At 56.3% G+C, this 22,106-nt stretch overlaps 2 protein-coding genes across 5 annotated transcripts in view; both read left to right on the top strand.

Moving 5' to 3' along the window:
- The window catches only part of MAPRE3 (microtubule associated protein RP/EB family member 3), a 55,604-nt gene extending 46,471 nt beyond the window's left edge, over positions 1–9,133 (top strand). For 2 of the 3 annotated variants that reach the window (XM_058287746.2, XM_058287747.2), the window contains exons 2-7: positions 4,666–4,793; positions 5,399–5,544; positions 6,133–6,334; positions 7,664–7,818; positions 7,905–8,057; positions 8,259–9,133. In XM_058287746.2, coding sequence (XP_058143729.1) covers positions 4,673–4,793; positions 5,399–5,544; positions 6,133–6,334; positions 7,664–7,818; positions 7,905–8,057; positions 8,259–8,327 — 846 coding nt within the window. In that variant the 5' untranslated portion in view covers positions 4,666–4,672 and the 3' untranslated portion in view covers positions 8,328–9,133. The remainder of the gene's footprint in view (positions 1–4,665; positions 4,794–5,398; positions 5,545–6,132; positions 6,335–7,663; positions 7,819–7,904; positions 8,058–8,258) is intronic. The other variant, XM_058287748.2, reaches the window with a different exon arrangement.
- Positions 9,134–12,933: 3,800 nt separating this feature from the next.
- Positions 12,934–21,071, top strand: TMEM214 (transmembrane protein 214). 2 transcript variants are annotated; one of them, XM_004451478.5, is made up of 17 exons: positions 12,934–13,137; positions 14,042–14,247; positions 14,782–14,932; positions 15,231–15,365; positions 15,604–15,686; positions 16,088–16,193; positions 16,300–16,381; positions 16,665–16,766; positions 17,135–17,276; positions 17,671–17,762; positions 18,040–18,088; positions 18,244–18,357; positions 18,542–18,659; positions 19,255–19,351; positions 19,542–19,710; positions 19,844–19,995; positions 20,146–21,071. In XM_004451478.5, exons 1-17 carry the CDS (start codon positions 12,993–12,995, stop codon positions 20,270–20,272), a joined length of 2,070 nt encoding a protein of 689 aa, XP_004451535.1. In that variant the 5' UTR covers positions 12,934–12,992; the 3' UTR covers positions 20,273–21,071. The 2 variants fall into 2 exon arrangements, with proteins under 2 accessions (XP_004451535.1, XP_023442610.1); XM_023586842.3 differs by having other exon boundaries at positions 13,101–13,389.
- The last annotated feature ends 1,035 nt before the right edge of the window (positions 21,072–22,106 follow it).

The following is a 22,106-nucleotide window of genomic DNA, read 5'->3' on the forward strand; positions in this document are numbered from 1 at the left end:
TAAAGGCTGAGTGGGGAGGTCCAGACCAGAAGGTGACGAGAGATAATCCAGGCAAAAAAGAGGATGTGAGGAGGCGTCACTCAGTCGTCCAGCAAATTTACTAAATCCTCCAATGATGAATCCAAACCATTTATTTATTGTTTGGAAGCTAAAACCTCTGCCAATGGCTTGGTGGCACACTGAAATGATTGGAAGAATTTTTCTCTAATTGACAAGAATGGACAAATTGACTCAGAATCCTTCCCACCACTAACCCCAAGGTGGAGTCAGCTGCTGTCCACTCGGAGATGGAGAGGAGCCAAGGCTGGCTGTTAGGACGAGAAGCCAGTAGACCCCTTATTTCTCATAGGGATGGGAACAGCCAGAAGTGGCTCTCAGAGGACACGGCCCCCTTTAGGAAGAGGGCAAATCCACTGAAGCCTCAGAATTCTGGGACCATTAATGATGGGAAGTGGGAAAGGGGAAGATTCCATGTCTGAAAGCTGTGAAGGAAGCAAAACACCAGTGTATTTCAAACAGTGGGTTGTAACCCAACAATAGGTCATACGTGAAATTAATTTTATTGTGTATTTCCTACCAACAGGGACATTGTGCCATATAACCACAATATAACCATCAAAATCAGGAAATTAATGTTCCTTCCCTCTAATTCTCAGATGTCATTTGTTTCACCTATTTCCCAATAATGCCCTTGCTAGCAAAATGATAGCATTCAGAATCATGGGCTGCATTTCATTGTCATGTCACTTTAATCTCCTCTGATCTAAAATATTTCCTTAATCTGTCTTTCACTTTCATGACCTTCACTCATCTTCAAGATTACAGACCAGTTATTTTAAAATATATATTTTTTATTTATTTTTAAAAGATATATATATTACATAAAATGTTACATTAAAAAATATAAGATATGCCCCACTCCTCATATGTCCTACTTTTCCCCACATTAACAACTTTTTTCATTGGTGAGGTACATTCATTGCAATTGAGGAACACGTTTTGGAGCATTGCCACTAAACATGAATTATGTTACACTTTCTCCCACTCAATTCTGTAGGTTATGGCAGGATATATAATGGCCTGTATCTGTCTTTACAATGTCATTCAGGACAATTCCAAGTCCCAAAAGTGCCCCCATATTTTACCTCTTTTTCCCTCTGCCTGCCTTCAGCACCTCCAGTGACCACTGTCTCCACATTAGTGATATAGTTTCTTTCATTGCTGGAATCCCAATAAGTCTATAGTAGAATACCAATAAGTCTACTCTAGTCCATATTTTATTCCCCAATCCTGAGGATCCTGAGATGGTGATGCCCATTCCACCTCTAATTGACAGGGGGCTTTGATCCTAAATGGCTGATGGATGGGAGCCTCTTGCTTGCAGCTGTAGACTCTCTCGGATCTTTCGTGTTGTGGTTGCCCATATCCTCACCTCCTTGTTACTTGTCCTGGGTGAGTCCAATGAACTGGAGAGTGGGTGTTGCAACTCCGCTGAGGCTCAGGCCCCAGCTGGCACATGGACAGCCTAGAGATTCAAGTCTCTTGGACATACACCTACCAACTCCAGCACCAACTTGAGCAATTTATCTTTTGTTTTCCTCTTGACTTTTTGGCCCTGGCCTCCCTTTCCCTGGGAAATGGAAGACAAAATCTATTTTTTAAATGAGACAGGACTGGGAATAAATAAGTGGTTTCTCTCGATTTTTCTTCAAAAATGTTCATTTAAGTTAAAAGTACACATAACGAGGGTCCATTATATATACTTGAGGGAGGCTGAGGGGAGCAGAGACTGTTTCCAGCAAGAGCAGGTGCTGACTTGAGACTTCTCTCTAAAGCAATACTTCTCCAATGTTACTGCAAATTATCCAGGTGTTTTAGTGTTTCTCAACTTCTAAAACAAATACCCTACACTGGATTAGCTTAAGAAAAGGAAATTTATTGGCTCACATCTTTGAGGCTAGGAGAGGTCCATAAACTGAGGCGTCAGCAAGCACCTACAATTTTTCCACCCTCTACCTACTACCCAATTCCAAAGCTGTTCCCACTTTCCAGTACCAAAAACTGTATTAGAGCTCAGCAGAGAAACAAATGACACATTTGTGTGTGTGGATGTAACGTCAGATTTCTTACAGGGATTGGCTCACATGGTGGTGGGGATTGGTGAGTCCACATTGCATAGGGCAAGCCGCAAATTGGGAAATTGGATGAAGGTTTTGATGAATTCCCCAGGAGAAGCAGGCTGGCTGAAGTAGAGAAACTCTCTCTGCTGAAATCATCAGTTCTACCTTTAAGGTCTGCGGCTGATTGGATGAAACTTCTCTCCTTGCTGAAGGCAATCTCCTTTGTTGATGGTAGATGTAATCAGCTGTAGGAAGTGCCGAATCAACTTAATGATGATATAAATGCGCAAAATGCCCTCACAGGAACCAATCGAGCAAGTGCTTGCTCAACCTGACAACTGGACACCATCACTAGCCAAGCGGACGTGTGAACTTAACCATCACATGGGGCATCTTATCTAAAGTGCGGATTCTGATTCAGTCGGAGTGGGCCCAAGAATTTGAATTTCTAACAAGCAGATGCCCACATAGCATCAGTACCGCTGGTCCTTGGAGAGCCACTGGAGTAGAGCACGAGCAGTCTTTGGGGTGGGGGCCGCTTTCCGGAGAGGGTGGATGGGGAGCTGCCGGTGGCTCTAAGGGTGGGAGCAAAGGGGAAGATGAGGCTGGAGAGGTGGGGCCATTTAAGGCGTTCATAGTGGAGGGGAGGGGAGAGGTGACACATTCTAACGCAGATGCCTGCAGGGGACAGGGAGGTGGGCTAGATGCATTCTTACCATGCAGAGACACTTTGAGTACTAAACCTGAAGAAATACTCACTTACAGAAAGAAATGTGCACTCTCACGGTTCTTGAAATACACAGAGTTTTTGGTCTACTGTTTCTCCATTTCTGATAAAGACCTAGTTTGGAGAACTGTTTCTTCTCATAACAGGGCAAGGCCATAAGGGACCGCTGATGCATGGCCTCTGCGTGGGGATGGAGAGGGATGGGGCAGGCGAAGCACGCACCTGCTGGCCAGCACCAGCTCGTAGCTGCCTTGCAGGGCCGTCGGCCCAGGCTCGCCCCAGGAGGCCAGAAACCCCAAATTGTTCATATGAAACATCCTTTCATAGTTTTCCAAAGCTGCTGTGACCGCTGCCACACAGTAGCTTACACGCATCACCTCGCGGTTTCACAGGCTAGAAGGCTTGCTTCTTCCCGGGCTGGTAGCAGGCTGGCTGGCCCACAGTCCTTGGGCCTTGGCTCTCCGGGCACGTGGCCTCTGCTTTCTCTCCCGGGTCCCACTGACTTCAGGTTTCTAGCTCCTCCTCTCTCCCCCTAAGCCCTCCTGTCACAGGAGTACCACCCATCCGAATCCACTTGGCCACACTTCCCTAAAAATAGCGTCTTCACAAGGCCCTATTTACAATACCTCACACCCACCAAAGTGGGATTAAGATTAGGAACGTGGTTTTTTCTGGGGTACATAATTCAACCTACCACACACCCCACACTAAAATCTCAGACACTGATTCCAAAATGTTTCCGACGCCGTGAAGCCCTGGGAGTGCTAACCAGTTCAGGTCTGCAAGGCCAGTCCGGCCAGTGGGCAGCTCATTTATCACTGCTGAGTGGAAGGGCTTTACGCTGGGGCATGGCAGGGCTAGATCTGCTTTTAGGAAGGTCCCGTCGCAGCCGTGTCAGAGGTGGATGGGGGACGGGCTGGGGGCTGGAGGCTGGATGGCCTTTGGGGAGCTGCCGCTCGCCTTGGCTAGAGAGGACGTCTGTGTCAACACCAGCGGCTCCAGGAGAGGGGGGAGGGCAGGGCAGGTCGAGGTGGTCATGGGCCTTAGGAGGAGGAAGGGTAGACTTTGATGATGACCCTGCAGGTGACTTTCGTGGGATAAGGAATACAGGAGACGTGGACTTTAAGGGAAGGCTCTAGGCAAGCGGGGTTTAGCTGCCTGTGGGCTGGCCAGCAGGCCATGGGAATCTGGGGTCTGATGTCAGAGTTGAGGCCAATGTCAGCTACCTCTCTAAGACAAATCTGATCCTGTTACCATCTGCTTCACATCTTCTCATGGCTTCCCGCTGTCTAAACAAAGTCAGAAGCCTCCTCATGGTACACAAAGCCCTTCGCACTCTGTCCCACCAACCTCATCACACCACGTGTCAACACAAAAACCTGCTCTCTGGGCCTGTTGAGCAACTCACGGTTTCTGGAATAAGCAGTGCCTTTGTTCATGTAGTGCCCCTTGTATGTGTGGAAAACTCCTATTCCTTCCAGGCTTCTACGCCTCCGCTCTGAAGCCTTTGCTGACCCTCCAAGCTGAACAAATCCCTCCCCTCCTCTGCCCTCCCTGCCCTTGGCATGTGCTTCTGGTCCTCTCCGTCACTCCAGACGGCAGGGATTTATTTGCAGGCCGAGATCATACCTTACTAGCTCCTTTCTAGCATATAGTAGACACTCATTAAATGTTTAAGAATGAGAAAGTACCCCTTCTCCAAGAGGCCAACTGTAAGGCTGGCCCAATGGACAGTGCTTCCCATTTCCTTATCGTCCGGCTCTTTCTCTGCATTGGGCAGGAGGCCCCGGGTGCTGACCGCTCTTTCTTCCCCTGCAGCTGGGGCATGGCCGTCAATGTGTACTCCACATCCGTGACCAGTGAAAATCTGAGTCGCCATGATATGCTTGCGTGGGTCAATGACTCCCTACACCTCAACTACACCAAGATAGAACAGCTCTGTTCAGGTAGGAGGCTGGGAGACGGGGAGTGCGCCCTGCTCGGGGGACAGGACGGGGCAAGGAGGGCAGGGGGAGCAGCCGCAGCGGGAACGTCAGGTTAAGGAGGGTTGCTGCAAGGCCACAAACGATCAGCCTCCTTGGAGTTGAAGTAAGGAAACCGGGGTCTCCGTGGAATGACAGCAATAAAAATTGAAGATCAGGAGAGGTGCCATGAAGAAGGGTGCAGGAGGGGAGGAGTCTTGGGGTCCTGAGAGCCTGGACAGGAGCCAAAGGTTGAAAGCACAGGGTCCCATCTAGCGCCTCGGAGTCCATGGCTCAGCTCTCCTGGTAGCAGAACCCGGAACCGCAGGCAAGTTTCCATGCCTCCCTAGGTCTGATTTTCCCTCCATCAAACGAGATAACATCACTGTCTAACTAGGGTTGCCATTAGTGTTAAGATAATTTACATATAGGAAGTGTTTAGTATAATTCACATCAATAGAATGCTAAGTGCTCTTATTCTTGGAAAGCTGGGGCAGGAGAGCGGGTTTAGGGGAGTAGGGCAGGAGAGGGCCTGGGGACGCGGAAGAGAGCAGGCCAGGCGGAGGGACAGCGGCCCTGCCGCCCCGCAGGGGCTGCCTACTGCCAGTTCATGGACATGCTCTTCCCTGGCTGCGTGCACTTGAGGAAGGTGAAGTTCCAGGCCAAGCTGGAGCACGAGTACATCCACAACTTCAAGGTGCTACAAGCAGCATTTAAGAAGATGGGTGTTGACAAAGTAGGTGCCTGCGCGGGGGGCGGGGGGGGCCTGAGTGGCTGTGACGGGGGAAGAAGACGCCCCATCAGCCGGGGCAGCGGGGCCGCCGGGGCCCTTCCTCTCTCCACCCCCTGGCTCTCCAGAAGGAATGTTCCCCAGCTCGAGGCACAGTGGAAACCCCTCCACCCCGGACGTCTCATCCTGACGACACTCCTTTCCCCTCCGCCTCCCAGACTCCTCCCAGCCCCGAAGCGGAGGCTCTGTGCACTGCACCTGTTGAGTTGTGTCTCTGGAGGGCCCAAGCAGTCTCTCTGCTCACTCTGCCGCCCAGGTGGCCCCAGCAGCCCCCACCCCACGTGCAGGCAGCAGACCCAAGAGACATTCCCCACATGTTCTTCCTGTGCGTGTAGGAAGGGGATGCTTCTGGGTCCAGGACTGGGGCTTCAGCCCACCCACCTGCTCCGGTGCCATGGGAGGGGAGCCAGGTGGAGAAGCTGAGGACGCTGAAGCCCCAGGGCTGGCTATCCGGAGAGCAGTGGCCTCTCACGGAGGAAGGCTGCCCGGCACCAACCGGCGGTTAAAGTGCTCTGCTTATGTGGTCTGTTTCAGATAATTCCCGTAGAGAAATTAGTGAAAGGAAAATTCCAAGATAATTTTGAGTTTATTCAGTGGTTTAAGAAATTCTTTGACGCAAACTATGATGGAAAGGATTACAACCCTCTGCTGGCGCGGCAGGGCCAGGACGTAGCGCCACCTCCTAACCCAGGTGATCAGATCTTCAACAAATCCAAGAAACTCATTGGCACAGCAGGTAACGTGCCCTAGCTGGGGGAGGGCGTGGGGGGGGCCGGGCCGACAGGGCTCTACAGCCAGGAGTGCCCCCTGGACCCCCGGCCCGGCCCTGCCAGCCTGGAGGAGACTGTTATCACGGAGTTCAGATGACGCCGCCTGCTGCCCGCTTAGAGCAGGGGAAGGAAGCACAGGAGGGGTGAGAGGGTTCCCAAACAGGCTCCCAGAGGAGAGCCCCCCGCAGCAGCTGTGATAGCAGCTGGCAGAGGACGTAGCCTGCGCTAACCTGCTTGCCCCAGGACGATGGGGTGGCCGGGAAGCATGGCTCCCCCGTCTCAGTGCACCCAGCTGAAGTCCTGCTGCCAGCACTACAGTCCCTTCACGCCCCTGCCCGCTGGGCGCCGGGGGTGGGAGTCTGCCGGGCTCGAGCCTGTCTTCCTGCACTCCACAGCCCACAGCCCTAAGCCTTCAAGAGACGAGGCTCCTGTCCTGAGGCTTTGTCCAGGTTCTAGAGGAGAAGGGAAAGAAGCCTCAGGGCCTCTGGGGGATAGCAGGGCTGGAGAGAGAGGGCAGCCCCAGCCCGCATCTGAACCCGTCATAGCAGAGCGCCTCCTCTGCCCGCGCTGCTGCCCCGCCTGGGCCTGCCCCCCACTCACCCGCTTGCTTTGCGTTAGAAGCAACCCGCTCTGCCTAGGGAGCTGTCGTGGCCAGGAAACGGGGAGCCACAGCATGCTGGGCCGGGGAGGAGCCCAGGGCCCTGCCACATACCCGGCTGAGCCCAGCAGGGGCCAGCGGAGCCCCTCCTGAGGCCCAGGGGTGGGGGGGTTCCTCCTGGCAGCCTCGGGCCCCAGGCCAGGCCTCTCTGGGTGTCCTCCGGTCCTGAGACTCCGAGGCCACACTCAGGGTGGGTGGCTTTGGGCTGGGGCTTATGATAGAAGAGACCCAGGTTGAGCCTGACGCAAGACCCTGCCTCAGCTGCGCCTTTTCAGCCTCCACCGTCAGTCCAGGAGAGCCCCCACCCCTGTCACCCCCACCTCCCCAGATTGGCTGCCCCAGTTTCCGTCCTCTCATGCGCAGGCCAGCTCTCTTCCCTTCCCCTTTCACGCCTTCTGCTAGTCCCTTCCGGTCCCTGCTCTCCCAGGCTTGCAGAAGAGGGCTGCCTCGCTGCTGTAGTGTCCCGCGTGGCCGAGGCTTGGGGCCTGGGCGCGATGTCCCTCCCGAGGGGGCGGGAGGGCCAGCGCGCCGGCCTGTGGCCTGGGCCTGCCCGCAGCCGTGCGCCGGGCCGCCTCGTGCTCGTGCCGGGGGGAGCCTGGGCGCCTGGGGCCTCATCTGCCTCTTCTCCTCTGGGCAGTTCCTCAGAGGACGTCCCCCACAGGCCCCAAAAATATGCAGACGTCCGGCCGGCTGAGCAACGTGGCCCCACCCTGCATTCTCCGGAAGAATCCCCCATCGGCCCGGAACGGCGGCCACGAGACCGATGCCCAGATCCTCGAACTCAACCAGCAGGTGGGGGGGCCGGGCAGGGGCAGCAGGCGGGACAGGCGCGGGGCAGGCGGGCAACCCTGGCCTGACGCCCCCTTCCCCCCGCGCAGCTACTGGACTTGAAGCTGACGGTGGACGGGCTGGAGAAGGAGCGTGACTTCTACTTCAGCAAGCTCCGCGACATTGAGCTCATCTGCCAGGAGCACGAAAGCGAAAACAGCCCCGTCATCTCGGGCATCATCGGCATCCTCTACGCCACCGAGGTATGCCCTCCCCCCACCCGCCGACCAGCCCTCACGACCAGCAGGCACACGGGTGGGCCAGAAGGGACCTTGGGGAAACGCTCACCCCTGCGGGTGACACGTCGGGCAGGGAGAGCCGGACAAGGGTTCCCAGGCCCCTGGCTCCTGCGCCCCCGAGAGGTGCTGGGCTCACCCGCGCCACCCCCCCCGCCCCGCCCCCAGGAAGGATTCGCACCCCCCGAGGACGACGACATCGAGGAGCACCAGCAGGACGAGCAGGACGAGTACTGAGGGTGCCGGCCCGGCTGACTCGCCGCCTCTGGCCCCCTCCCCGCGCCCCCACATTATAATCCTTTCCTTCCAGCCAGTGGCGGGCCGGGTGCTTTGCGGGGCCGCGGCCTGGGGGGGGCCTGGCCAGCGGGGCTGGGGCGCCGGGGCAGGGGAGCAGGGGACGCGCTGTCCTCAGGGCCCCGGCCCACTCCCCACCCCTATTTATTTCCGTTGTCTCCATGCTGTGTGGGCTAACACCTCCCGCGGGGCTGTGGCCACCCCCCACCCCCAGCCAGCCACCCGCTCCCCGACAGCCAGCAGCTGTATATTTGACAAAGTCATTGGTATATTTTTACTTACTGGATTCTCCTTGCACTTTACCCATCCTTCTCCCAGGGCCAGCGCGGGCTCCGGGGCAGTGTGCCTGGCTTGGCTTCCCTTCCCCACTGTTGGGGGCCGGGGTGGGACTCACCGATTCTTATTTATTTTATCTTTTGACTTCCCAGTGGCTGAGGGGAGGGCGGATGTCAGGAGAAGGAGAGGAGGACAGGAGGGGTGCTGGAGGCCCCAGGGGGCGGGGGGCAGGGGGTGGCACACGAGGGATGGAGGTCTCTCCTGGGCCTGGGCCCGGCCCCCCTCTGCCCCCGCCCGCAGCACCGAGGCCCCCAGCCGCCCCCTCCGCAGCTCGGGTCACACCACGCGGACTCTGCCCGGACCCCTGGACGTCAGCCTCCCAGCCGCCGCTTCCCCGCCCCCGCCCCCTCGAGCCCCCCAGCCTGCAGAGGTGTTCACTTTTATTTAAAATAAACGTGTGTGGTAAAACTCCATCCCACGTCTCCCGCAAGTGAGCCGCGGCCTGGGACTCGGCGCCTTTCACCGCCTGAGCGCCCCCCTTCTCTCCTGAAGCGGTGGCTGCGTCTCTGTCATCCTCGCCCACGTCCAGGAGCCCCTGTTGGCGCCTGGCCTCAGAGGCCCTAGCCCTGGTGCCAGGGCTCCAGGGGAAGGCAGGGGGTCCCAAACCCCCGGCCCCTAGGAGGGACAAAGTCCAGGGCCATGGCTGTGATGGGCAGCCCAGCGAAGGGGCTGCCGGGAGCTCTGTTTCTTCTCCTCCTGGCCAGGTGGGCTCCCTGTCAAAGCTCGCACACCTCACAGCTGTGGTGCGGCTGGGGACAGTGGCTCACATGACAGAGATTGCTGGGCGGGTTACAGAGCCGGCAGCTCTGAGTGCTGAGTCCAGAAGCACAGCACAGTCCAAGGCGTTCTTTCTGCAGAACAAGCATCACGGGAACCCTCCCGTGTCACCCACGTAGCCCTGTCCCTGGCGTGTACCCAGGCCAGGGGCTGTAATAACCGACGTCCCGAAAGCCCAGCAGGAGCCCCAAAATGAACGGGGGCACCAGGCCCACTTGAAAGTGTATGTTTTGCCATTTTGAACGGCAGAACTGAACAGAACCTCCGTGGCCAGCCAGGCCTCGCCCCCCTCATTCACTGACGAAGGCACTGAAGCCCATGTGTGACGGTGACTGACTTGCTCAAGGTGGTAAAAACCAGGACTAGAATTCAGACCTCCTGAGGGTCCACGCCCATTCCTTCAGGCCACAGACGTGTGGCTTCCAGAGTGCTGCTCCGGCTTCTGCCAGCCCTGGTAGATGCTCCCTCCATGAGTAGGCCGAGAGGCAGTTGGGGCTGTGTTTTTTCTGTGGCCCTGCCCACGCCCTCCTTCCAGACCGCCACCATTCCCCTAAGGGCTCTAGGTGTAAGCCCTAAACAAGCAGTTCACATGCCCGATCCTCACCTTACCCCCGCCTTTCGACTTCTCCCCACCCCCGTGTAAGAGTTACTTCTGGCCGGATCCTATCCCCTTTCTCCTGCAACAAGTTCCCTGCCTGCTATTAAGGTATTTATGGTTTTCAGTTCGCTTGCCTCACTTTAAAAGGCTTTCCTCCCATTATTCCGGTACATATGATTAAAGGATAAGGCAGTTGGCCTGCTTTGCCCAGCGCTCCTCTTCAGACCTAGCCCTCACCCTGATCAAAAAAGTGGGTGTGGCACGGAGCATCACAGCCCCCACAAAGGCGTCCATGAACCTGTGGATATGTAGCAGTATGTGGCAAGTTTGCACATGGAATTGGGGTGCTAAAAAGCTGACCTTAAAATCAGGAGATTGTCCTGGATTATCTGGGTAGGCCCAAAGTAAGACCACCAGGAGCCATAAAAGTGGAAGAGGAGGCTGAGGAGTGATGCTTTGAAGGTGGGAGGGGGCCATGAAACCGAAGATTCTGGTCAGCCTCCAGAAGCTGGAGAAGGCAAGGAAATGGATTCTCCCCTAGGGCCTCCAGAAAGGAATGCAGCCCTGCCGACCCCTGATACGTGTCAGACTTCTGGCCTCCAGAACTGTGAGATAATACATCTGTGTGAAGTCACTAAACGTGTCCGTTAACAAGTGCTACCTTGTTAGAGCAGCAATAAAAAACTAACGCAACGGCTAAGACTGTGCGACAGGGAGCTCACCCTTCTTGCCCACATGCTAGACACCCCCCTGCCTTTGACCCAGCACCTTTGGAGTCTTCCCTCAAACCCCATGTGGGTACTGTCCGAGCTGCCTCCATGGCTACTGCTTAGGCTCCTCTTTGACCACCCAGCACTCAGGGACAATAGCTATTGCGTCCTTACCCTCCTCCTCCTAACACCTCATACTAAATTTATCTTTCCTCTAGAACACTTCAGGAGGTGAACTGTAATTTTCTCTACACATTTGTCTCCCACACAGGCTTGAGTTCCTCAAGAGCCAGAGTTGTGTCCTCCATCTCCAGCTAGCACAGCGCCTGACCCAGAGAAGGTGCTTAGGAAAGGTCTTTGGATAAGTAGTGAATGGCTTATATATCACCCCCCCCCCCCCCCCGCCAAATGTCAAGTTACAACAGATAAGTTGCCAGACTCTTCCAGTGAAAGAAACAAAAGGTTCCTCCCTATCCATCTGTGTGTGTTTCCACCGTGAGACATCCCCCTCCCCTGCCTCTGTGGAGAGCCAGTTCTGTTCCTCTTCCCAAAACAGGGTCTCCTCTATGACTGTACATGTGACAGACAGGGTCAGGCAAAGAGGGGAGATTGCTGTTGGTCTCTCAGGAGAATTCAGCCAATAACTGAAAATGAATCGACTGATGATCCAGCCCAAACATGGAATATGGCAAACGCACTCCATCTCAGAGCCACCCGAGGCAAAGTCAGCCACAGTCAGGCCTGGAGGGGCTGGAGAACAGGCAGGAGGCAGCAAGACTGGTTGTTTTCTGTCTCCTGCCTTTCCTCTGTCCCAACCCATCTTCCACACAGCCCCATTTACCTTTCCAAAACAGTGCGTCTTACCACTTTCCTGCTGGCTTCCCAGGGTCTGGAGGATAAGTCCTTTGGCATATGGGCTCACCCCCCCCTTTCCACTTCTCCAAAATCCATTAAGCACTGTCACCTCAAATTTCCTCCAGTTTCCCAGCCTTACCCTGTTTACCCTGTTATTTCCCACCTCTGAGCCTTTGCTTAGATCACTATGTCCATACAGCCAGGTGTTCTCTCCACCACCCTCCTCCCGTACCACTGAAAATCCTCCCAGTCCTCAGGCCCCTTCTCAAATGCCATCTCCTTCAAGAAGTCTTCCTAAAGAAGTCCTCACTCCCTCAGCTACTCATCCTGTAGGAACAGGGACTCCATTAGTCTTCTTAAGATGAGAATCAGGCTGTCTTGTACTTCAATGTGCAAAGTGTGACTCTCATCCTCAAACGTAGGTGTACAAGAAATAGCACATTTCCTTATTTGTGATAAATCCCTTTCATTTCATCTCCCCTCGCCCTGCCTGGCTGGGATGCTCCTAGATTTGGGGTCTCACCCCATCCTGACAAATGTTCACAAAGCCTGGTGGGAACCTCTCTGGGAGAGTCCTCAGGTCCCCCGGGGCTCTCTCCCACTTCCCTGCCACCTCTGCCGCTTGGGGTCGGCTCTGGTGGAGAGGGTGGGGTGGGGAACCAGAGCCTTTCTTTCCCAATGTCTGGGAGAGGACAGCCAGCCCTTTCTCCGCCCCTACCAGAGGGACCCTCCACCCCCCTGCCCTCCCAACACGCTGCCTCTTTCCTCAAGCCCCATCCACCACCGTTTTTTTCACGATAGATGTGTAGAGTCCATTAAACCCAAAGCCTTCATCACAGCCGAAAACCTAGCACTGCCCTAGAAGGAAGGTAACATCTAATCTTCAGACTCCCGCCCGAGGGGAGGAGAACTCCGTCCATGCCATCCTTCTAGGAGCACTAAGGGACACCGGGCCACTTCCGTTTCCCTGTGTTTGAACGGTCAGCAGCCTCCACGGTGAGCTGCCTGCGTGCCTGTGCCCCCGCGAGTCACAGCGGGGCGGAGGGCAGAGAGGCGTCGAGTAGCTGGGCAGCCCCCAGAGCAGTGGTCGTCCCAGGAAAGCTTCTCGAGTTTCCTTGCCTCTCATCACAACATCCCCGGGCAGAGCCTGGAGGAAGGCTCCCAAGGAGGCCCCTGCCCGCCTCACCCGGCAACCGTGGAAGACTACAAGTCCCAGGCTGCCTTGCGGCCTGCGTCACGCGCCGCGCCGCCCTCGGGGAGACGTGGCAGAGCGCCGTGCGTCCGCGCCCCACCGGAAAGCCCGGGGAGGCGGCAGCGGTGGGAGTCCGAGCCATGGCGGCCAAAGCGGCGAGCGGGGGTCGCTGGGAGGTGGTGAAGAGGGGGCGGCGGCCTGCGGCGGGCGGCGGCGGGAGAGGCGGCGGCGGGGACCGTCGGGCGCTCGGGGAGGCGAACGGAGCCTGGAAGTACAACCTGACCCGTGAGTACCCGCCCTGGCCCGCGGCCACCCTCGCCATGGGGACCCGCGCCCAGAGGCTCCAGGCACCGCCCGGCTCTGGTCGAAGCGAGCGCTCGCCTGGGTCAGCGCTGTTCGCTCGCTGGGCCCTCCTCCTGCGGGGTCTTCTTGGAGCCTCCCGAGAGGTGGCCGGCGCAAGGGGACGTGGTGGTCCTCACCTCCCGGGTGAGGACACTGAGGCCCGGTGAAGTTCAGTGTGCTCGTCCAGGATCGCAGGTCAGAGGGGACTCGGGTCCGGGTCTTCATACCCCGCGTCCCTCGCACGCAAATCCTAGCAGCTGTTTGGCGCCCTAGGCTGGCTTCTCTGGGCAGGTGTCCAAGAGCTGGGAAGAGGCTTCCCGTGCATTACACGGTGCTCCCCCCACCCCCTTAAGTAACAGCAGGTGGGGGTGGGCTTTGATGGAGAGGAGGCATCGTGGGAGAAAAAATGACCTGCCACTCACTCTCCACACCCAGCAAAGGTGGCACCTGTTTTCTCAGTCTTTGGGAGGAGTGGAGAAAGCCTGCCACTTGTTGATTATAGGACTGTCGCTTCTGAACCAAAAGAAATTGGGGTAGAACCAGGATGAAGAATCCTGACTCCTCAGACTAGTAGCCACTCATCAAAGAAGCCAGTCCTCTGTCTGATCCCTCTGCTTGTTCCCACATACTCTGGTATGCCTAATAAAGAAATACCCCCGCTCTGTGAAAGAGTGGTCATAGCAGCAAGAACCAACCAGAAGGGCTCCCTGCTTTCTAAGAAGTGACTTCGAAGCAGGCTCCCTGGAGATGAATAAGGTGACATGTGGGGAAAGGTGCCATGCTCCTCTGAAGCCCTCAGGACTCTAAGATGCTGCCCCTCTCCCCTTTTTGTCTTTATTTACTCCAGCTCCAATTCAGACAACAAGCACCCTTTATGAGCTGGGCTTTGAGAAAATTATGAAGCGGCAGAATAAGGAGCAGGTTCCACCCCCTGCCCCTGCTGTGGAGCCTAAGAAAACAGGAAACAAGAAGCAACCTAAAAAGGTGGCGACCCTCCCCAGCCAGAACCAGAAGCAGGGCCGTTTCCGCAGCCTGGAGGAGGCCCTGAAAGCTGTGAGTGTGTCTAGACTTCAGGCGGGGAAGGAATGGAGGCTTGAGGTACAGAGAACGTGGAAGGACGGGTGTGGGCAACTGAGAGAACTGTGGGATTTGGGACCCTGTAGATGAGAGGAGTCGTTCAGGAAAGGATGGAGCCCCAAGGGATGAGGAACACTTACAATAGGAAGGAAATAGCAGAGGTTTAGAGGGCAGCACAGATTGGTAAGAGGAAAGCCTTGAAGCCACCAGGGAGGGGAGAGACAAACGGTTGTGGTTCTCTGCCCCCTGGAAGCAGAGGTCTTTTATTTTCCGTCTTGTCCTCTGTTTTCCCTTGAATGTGTGAATAGTGTAAGAGTATCTGGCCTTGAAAGCAGCAATCCCAGCTGTCCTAGTCCAAGCTTTCTAAAGTAGCAGGTGCAGTAAAGTTGTATACTCCACACACTTATGTTTAAAAGCAGAAAGCCCTTTGTTCTTCCTGTCATCACCTAGTTCAGCCATTTTCCCACCCCTCTTATCCAACTCACCATGGAAGGACTGTGTCCCTAACAGCTGGATGTGGCAGCTCTTCGGAAAGAACTGGACAAAAGCCAGAGCGTGTTCTCTGGGAACCCGTCTGTGTGGTTGAAGGACCTGGCCAGCTATCTCAACTACAAACTACAAGTTCCTCTGAGTGAACCCACGTTAAGCCAGCATACTCACGGTTAGTCTTTATACCTCCCTGGAGCTCATACAAATTCCAGAAAATTTTGGAAGGACTGTGTAAGCTCATTTGTCAGTAGCACAGCTGAATGGCTGACTTATATACTCAGAAGGTGATTCGAGCTGTTCTCCCGTCATCATGGCTGTGAAAGTTCCTGGGCCTCTTTGGAACAGGGAGGATAGAGTAGAGCAGTGCAGGAACCTCTGCCTCCACTCACCATTCTCAGGAGAGTACCAGAGTTCCCGAGCTGGCGGGAGCTTCTGGTCCTAGCACTCACATGGCGGCCTCTTGGCCCCAGATTATCCCTACAGCCTGGTGAGCCAGGAGCTGCGCGGGATCATCCGAGGGCTACTGGCAAAGGCAGCAGGGTCTCTGGAGCTCTTTTTTGACCACTGTCTGTTCACCATGCTGCAAGAGCTGGACAAGACGCCAGGTAAGGAGACCAGAAGAGAGAATCCAGCCCCATCTTGGGTGCCCACTCCCTTTTTCCTGCTGCCACAATGGCTGAGTGGTTTTGTTTCTAGCAGAGAAATGTTAACACTCTTTTTAGAAAGGAAAGAGGAAGTTAGGACCCATGCGGCCAGGGTTTTGGGCTCGTGGCAGCCGGAAGGAAGATTTCAGCTTTGGGATGCTGAGTAGTGTGTGTAAGCCTGGGACGTGTGTCTCTCCAGGGGAGTCTCTACATGGTTACCGCATCTGTATCCAGGCCATTCTGCAAGACAAGCCCAAGATTGCCACTGCGAACCTTAGCAAGGTGAGCTCAGGGTGTGGCGATAGTGGGACTGGGCGGTTGGGCAGAACCCACACTGTTGGATCCAGTTGTGGGACAGCGGAAGAGTCTATAAGACCAGTGATAATAGATAACGCTATTTGTGCTTATTGTGTGTCTCCCTTATATACACACACGAGGCAGCTACTACATTATTCCCGCTTTACAGTTGGGAAGGATTCAGTAACTTTCCCGGGCTCAGTCAACTAGTGAGAGGTAGAGTATGGGTGAAGGCCATGGTCTGGTACCGTGCCATGCCTCTGTGGTGCTCCCCTGCCCCTCGGCCTGCCCCTCCTTCTCGGCAGACCTCCCTCTTCCTGCCCGGCTGCGGGGGTGCTCCTGGTGCTCTGCCTTACCTCAGCCCACCTCCCCCTCTGTCTCCCCAGTTCCTGGAACTGCTGAGGTCCCACCAGAGCCGGCCAGCCAAGTGTCTGACCATCATGTGGGCCCTAGGTCAAGCAGGTTTTGCCAACCTCACCGAGGGACTGAAAGGTAATGAGGAAGTGGGGGAGAAAGAGGGAAGGTCCCGGAGCCCGGAAACTCCTCCGTGAATGGAGGGGACCAGGCCTGAGGCCCTCCCTGCCCTTGGTCTCTGCAGTGTGGCTGGGGATCATGCTGCCTGTGCTGGGCATCAAGTCTCTGTCCCCCTTTGCCATCGCCTACTTGGATCGGCTGCTCCTGTGAGTAATGGGCGGGGCAGGGCGGGGTGTCCACAAGTGGCAGTTACAGCAATTATGGGATGCTGTGACCTGGTCCCCCTTAGAGGTGGAGAAAACTAGAGCCAACTCTTCCCAGCTCAAAGCGTTGGTGTGGAAGGAAAGGGAAGGAACCGCTGAGGGGTCGGGGTGGAATGGAGTGCAGGTTCGCCCTTTGTCTTGGCTGTCGCTCTCAGCTGGCGCCGTGACCAAAGCAGCTGGCCTGGGTGGTGGTCTCCAGGCAGCCTCTTTCTTTGCTCCCCTGCAGGATTCACCCCAACCTCACCAAGGGCTTTGGCATGGTTGGACCCAAGGACTTCTTTCCGCTTCTGGACTTTGCCTATATGCCCAACAACTCCCTGGCACCCAGGTAGGGGACCACCTACAGGAAGCAGCCCAGCGGAGGGCCAGGACAAGGCCACTTGGTCTCTGTCCCTTCCTCCCCAGCCAACCCAGATCTGACCTTTGCCTGGGAGTTGAAGGGTGGGTGTCAAAGAATCGGTGAATCCGTGAATTTCTGAGGACCTTGAGTGCGATTGGCAGATGCGCATTTTTCCAGGGATTGGGTCTGTGGCCTTCCGACGGATTTTCCACGGAGCCTCTGAGTCTGGAAGTTCAGAGCCATCGCAAGGCCCTCAGTGATTTCCCCCTTGGGCGTGGACTCTGAGGCAGGCAAAAAAGACACGTCACTCAGAGCCACTTACAGCTGTGCCCGGCTCTCCCCCACCCCCACCCCAGCCTGCAGGAGCAGCTGTGTCAGCTCTACCCGAGACTGAAGGTGCTGGCATTTGGGGCGAAGCCAGAATCAACTCTGCATACCTACTTCCCCTCCTTCCTGTCCAGAGCCACCCCTAGCTGTCCCCCCGAGATGAAGAAAGAGGTGAGAGTATGGTTGGAGGCACCTGTTTCCTTTCCCAAAGGCTGGCTGCGCAGGGCTCTGCCTGCCCACAAAGGCCCTGTCTTCATGGAGCCTATTTCCTGGGTATTCCCTTAGCTTGTCCTCACAGCCCCCACCCCACTCCCTCGTGCTCTCCTCACAAGAATGAACCTGAGAGGAGAGCACTTCCAGATCAGGGTGGCGTCTGAGATCTGACCCTTGGGGACAAGTGATCCCCAAGCTCAGGGCCCAGCACAGCAAGCGCAGCCTGCCTCACAGCCTTTAGGAGGGACGTGTTGCCTGGGTGGCCTCACCTGGGAGGGGCGATGATCTCCAAGCACTCTCCCGGCCAGCAGCCCTGCGCCCCCAGCTGCCTCCCGCTTCTGTCCCCGTGCAGCTCCTGAGCAGCCTGACTGAGTGCCTGACCGAGGACCCCCTGAGCACCAGCGTCTGGAAGCAGCTTTACCCCAAGCACCTGTCCCAGTCCAGGCAGGTGGGGCGGGGTGGCCGGCCTCTGCTCCACACGGGGGGCGGGCCTTGGTTCCTGCTTCCCAGCCTTGTCTCCCTGGCCCTGCCTTAGAAGCAGAAGGGGGCTTTTATCCCCACTCAGCAGCTTATGCCTCAGCTTGAGTCAGGACTTTGCCGGGTGAGCTTAGGAAGCTGCTCCTTTGTTGAGTGAAGGGACTTTCGGCCTAAAGCTTCGCTGAGGACAGGATGGGAGGGGCCATGTGAGCCGCTGATTGGAAGGTTTGTGCTTTCCCCACAGCCTGCTGCTGGAGCACTTGCTTGCATCCTCGGAGCAGATTCCCAAGAAGGTGGGTTGCTGGGAGGACCCCTCCACCCCTGCCCTCCCTTCCCTGAGAAAGACTGCCTTGTTGGGGCACTTGGCATGGAAAACAAAGCCAGACAGAGCTCATGGTCCTCTCAGGGGCCAAATCTTAGGTTCTCAATCCAGATTTTTCTTCACTAGGTGTGGAAGTCTTTGCAAGAAACCATTCAGTCCTTCAAGCTTACCAACCAGGAGCTGCTGCGGAAGGGCAGCGGTAGCCACCAGGACATCGTCACCTGTGACACTGCCTGCAAGGTGCTGGCCCCCAGCCCCCTCCCAGCTCGCACCGTCCTGCCCCCCAGCCTCGGCACACCCTGGGTTGGCTCTTTCGCATTCCTGCCCTCCCTGTCCTGGAGCCCCCACTACCCCTGGGGTCAGGCTGGGGTAGGCCTCGCCTGGGGCCAGTCCCTCTCCTGACCCTGCTGTCCTCTCCCCTTAGGGGCTGTTGCAGCGGGCGCGGGGCCATCAGCTGCCCTGGACGCGGCTGCTCTTGCTGGTGCTGGTGTTTGCCACGGGTTTCCTGTGCCATGACCTGTGGTTGCACGGCTCCCTCCAGGGTAGGCAGGGAAGATAGCCCGTGGGTGTGTGGTGGAGCGTGGATCTGGGTGTAGCTAGTAGCAGCAGCCCCTACACACACCCACACTCACACACGTTTGCCTTGAGAGTTGTCAACATTGCTGAGAAAACACTGTTTAGACAAATATTCCTGTTCATAGCTGTGACGTTACCAGTTCAGGTTGGACCAGGGCTTTTTGGTGTGAAAATGGTTGCATATTCATGGTCTCATGTGAGTAGGTGTTATTTCTTTTTAACTGCTGAGAACACAGGGGTTCAAAGAGATGTAGCAGTAGGTGAAGTTCACAGCTCTGAGTGGAAGGGCAGACCTTCAGAGCCAAGGCTGCCTGAGGCTAAGCCTGGGTCTCCTCCAGGCTGCCCCCCTGCTGCTCACCTCCCCTAGCCAGCCTGCCTCCGCCCTCGAGCAAGCTCCAGGCAGACTTTGCTCGAGGCAGACGTGAGCCTGGCCTGTGACCCTGCGAGCACGCCGTTCTGCCCCGCTCCCTCTCGGGGCCTCTCCTGGGGCATGTAGCGTCCATCCCCCCAGACGTTGTCCCCCTTGCACAGCCCAGCTCACTAGAGGCCCCTTTTACTCAGCCTCCCTCTCTGGCCGGTTGCTTCGATCATCTGGCCTCTTGCCTGTTGGCCAACACGCGTGTGCCAAGCTCTACACTTACAGCCTGCAAGGCTACAGGTGAGCTCCTCTCAGGGGAGAAGGGGGGAGGAGAGGGGTGCAATGGCCTTGGTGGTGTGTTTGGTGACAGTGGCTGGGGGAGGCATTGACAGCAGGAGGGAGTTGTGGTTTTTTCCTTTCCATGGCCTCCCTTTGCCAAACTACTGCCTGACAGCAGCGCCCTCCCCTTTCCCACCCTCTTCCCCTGCAGCTGGCTGGAAGAGACGCTGCCGGCCTGGGGCTCCCACCTGCTTACCGTGGTGAGGCCTGGCTTGCAGGTGGCCTGGACCCACACCAAGGCCACAGTCAGCTTCCTTTCTGCCCACGGTGCCTCCCACCTTGCCTGGTTTGGTGACAGCCTCCTCGGCCTCTCCCAGAGGGTAAGCCTGAGAGAAAGGCTGGTCTTCCCAGCAGCAGAGTTCTTGGGAAAGTGCAGCCCCACGAGGGCCAGGTCCTTAGGGCCAGGATGCATTGTCCTGAGAACTCTAACCCAGTTTGTTGTCTGTGGCCCAGCTACAGACCCAGCTCCCTGATGCCCTGAGCCAGCTGCTTCATTCTCTGAGGGAGCTTCTGCTCCTTTTCTACCAGAACATTCTGCTGCCATTGTGGCACGTGCTGCTTGAGGCCCTGGCCCGGGCCCAGGAGCACTGCCATGAGGCGTGCAGGTAAGACTCCTCACCCAGGGCTCCCAGCAGGATCCCGTCGGCCCCACCCCCATTGACTCTTGGCCACTGTGGGTCTAAGCTGCAGCTCTGTGATTTGACACAGCTGTACATCATTTCCCAGCCCCCCAAAATGTTCTGCTTTCCTCCCAGAGGTGAGGTGACCTGGGACTGCGTGAAGACACAGCTCAGCGAGGCTGCCCACTGGACCTGGCTCTACCTGCAGGACATCACAGTGGCTTTCCTGGACTGGGCGCTCACCATGCTATCCCAGCAATAGGCCCTTTCCCCCGGCCAGTTGTTTCTGTCTTGTGCGGGCCATCTGGTTCTGCTGGGGATGGGGGACCGTGTATGTAGCAGTTCTGCATGGGGGTCTCCTTTACTTGGTGCCTGAGTTCTGTCTCCTAGGCAAGTGGCCAGTTGCCTCTGCCCCAGTTCTTCCATCTTTGCTGGGGACAGAGCCTCCTACCCAGGATTCCATTGAACTCTTCTGCGGCTCGCCTGCACAAAGCTCCCAGCCTCTGTCCTCAGGCTGTCGCCTCTGTCATCTCTCCTACTCTCTGCTTCCCTCCATCTCAACTCCTAAAGACACAGCAGCTCTCCAACAAGCCGGGACTTCCAGAGAGCGGCTTCTGAATTCTTCTGACGAACAGTTCCTGCTCGTGGACTTCAGTAGGCTCCTGGACCCGCTCATGGTCACAGCTTTAGCCCCAGAGGAGAAAGGAAAGGGGCCTCCGCAAGAACCCAAAAAAAGGGAGCACCACAGTGGGCTCCACCTGCAGCCTGGGAGTGGCTGTCGGTGGACTTGGGCTGGGCGGAAATGCCCTCGCATCAAAATGCCCACGCACAGCCCGCCAGGCGCCTCCCTCACAGCCCTCCCTCAGCTCTCCTCCTCCAGTGGTGGCGGGGCTCTGCCTCAAGTTTCGGCTTGTCCCTGCCACCCATCCCGGCCTTGCATCTGGAGAGCAGAGTGCAGGTAGTTGTGTGCCTTCCTGCTTCCTTCCAGCAGCCTGTTGAGACCAGGCTCGGCAGATGACCCTGGGTGTGCCTGCCAGGTGGAATAAAGGACACAGATCTGGTTTCTAGTTTTTTCTCTGCATCCTCATACAGGAAGTCCCTCAGGACTGTAGGGCAGAACAACAAAACATTGGGACCCTGCCTTCCTGGGCGTTGTACACTGGTTGAAACTGAGCTTCTGACAGGAAAACCCAAATCCATCATTCTAGAGTTTGGCCTTTTGGGGCTTTCAGACATACTTCTCTTCCCGCCCGGATGGTTTTGTCTGTCCTCCTTTCAGTTCACGTCCCATTATTTGTCTTGATGGCTTGAGTATTTTACACTTGGATAAATGCTCGGGGCATCTCCTAGGGGAATCCTTGGCCTGTGGTCAGTGGGGAGTCCTTTCCTTGCCAGGCCCTTAACTGATTGATTGCTTTATTTTATAAGGCAGTGAGTGAAAGATCTAGAACTCCCAGAGACAGGCATGAGTCAGAAGGTTATCGCCCAAGTCCCTTTTTAATTTTTGACTTGAGATTATAAGAGAGGAACTGTAGTTTTTTCAATCCTCACTTCTTTTCTTGCCTTGAATGTTTGAAAATCTAAGCAATACCACTCAAGCAGCACCCACTCCAGCTCCCACAGGCTGGTTTCCGGTTTCTTCAGCACCCAGGCGGGTGGGCAGGGATGGTGTCCAGTTCCCACTTTTCCTCTCACGGGGCACACTGAAACACTTCCTCGCTTGCCCAGTGGCAGGATTATGAAGTGACCAGCAGAGGAAAACCTTGAGAAAGGTCATGAGAAACTCCAGCCTCTGGCACTTTGTTGCCCTTCCCTGTTAGGACATAAAAATGCTGCCTCTTGGGAACTGAACAGCCCATGGTCGTTGCTAACCCCACTCTCCTAGCGGCAGTTAGCCAAGACTTACTTTTTCCCAGAAAAAGGGAAGGTCTTGGCAAAGGACCAAAGTTGAGGACTGCCAGGCAGGGCTGTCCGAGTAGCCAAGCAGGTTCCATCTCCAGTTCTCACCAAGCAGGAACAAATGGGTGCTCCTTAAGAACACGGAATCCTTGTGGCTGGCCCATATGAGAAGCAAGTGGAAGCAAGGGGGCTGGTGT

The sequence above is a fragment of the Dasypus novemcinctus genome, chromosome 25 (genome assembly GCF_030445035.2).
Source record: "Dasypus novemcinctus isolate mDasNov1 chromosome 25, mDasNov1.1.hap2, whole genome shotgun sequence".
Taxonomy (NCBI): domain Eukaryota; kingdom Metazoa; phylum Chordata; class Mammalia; order Cingulata; family Dasypodidae; genus Dasypus; species Dasypus novemcinctus.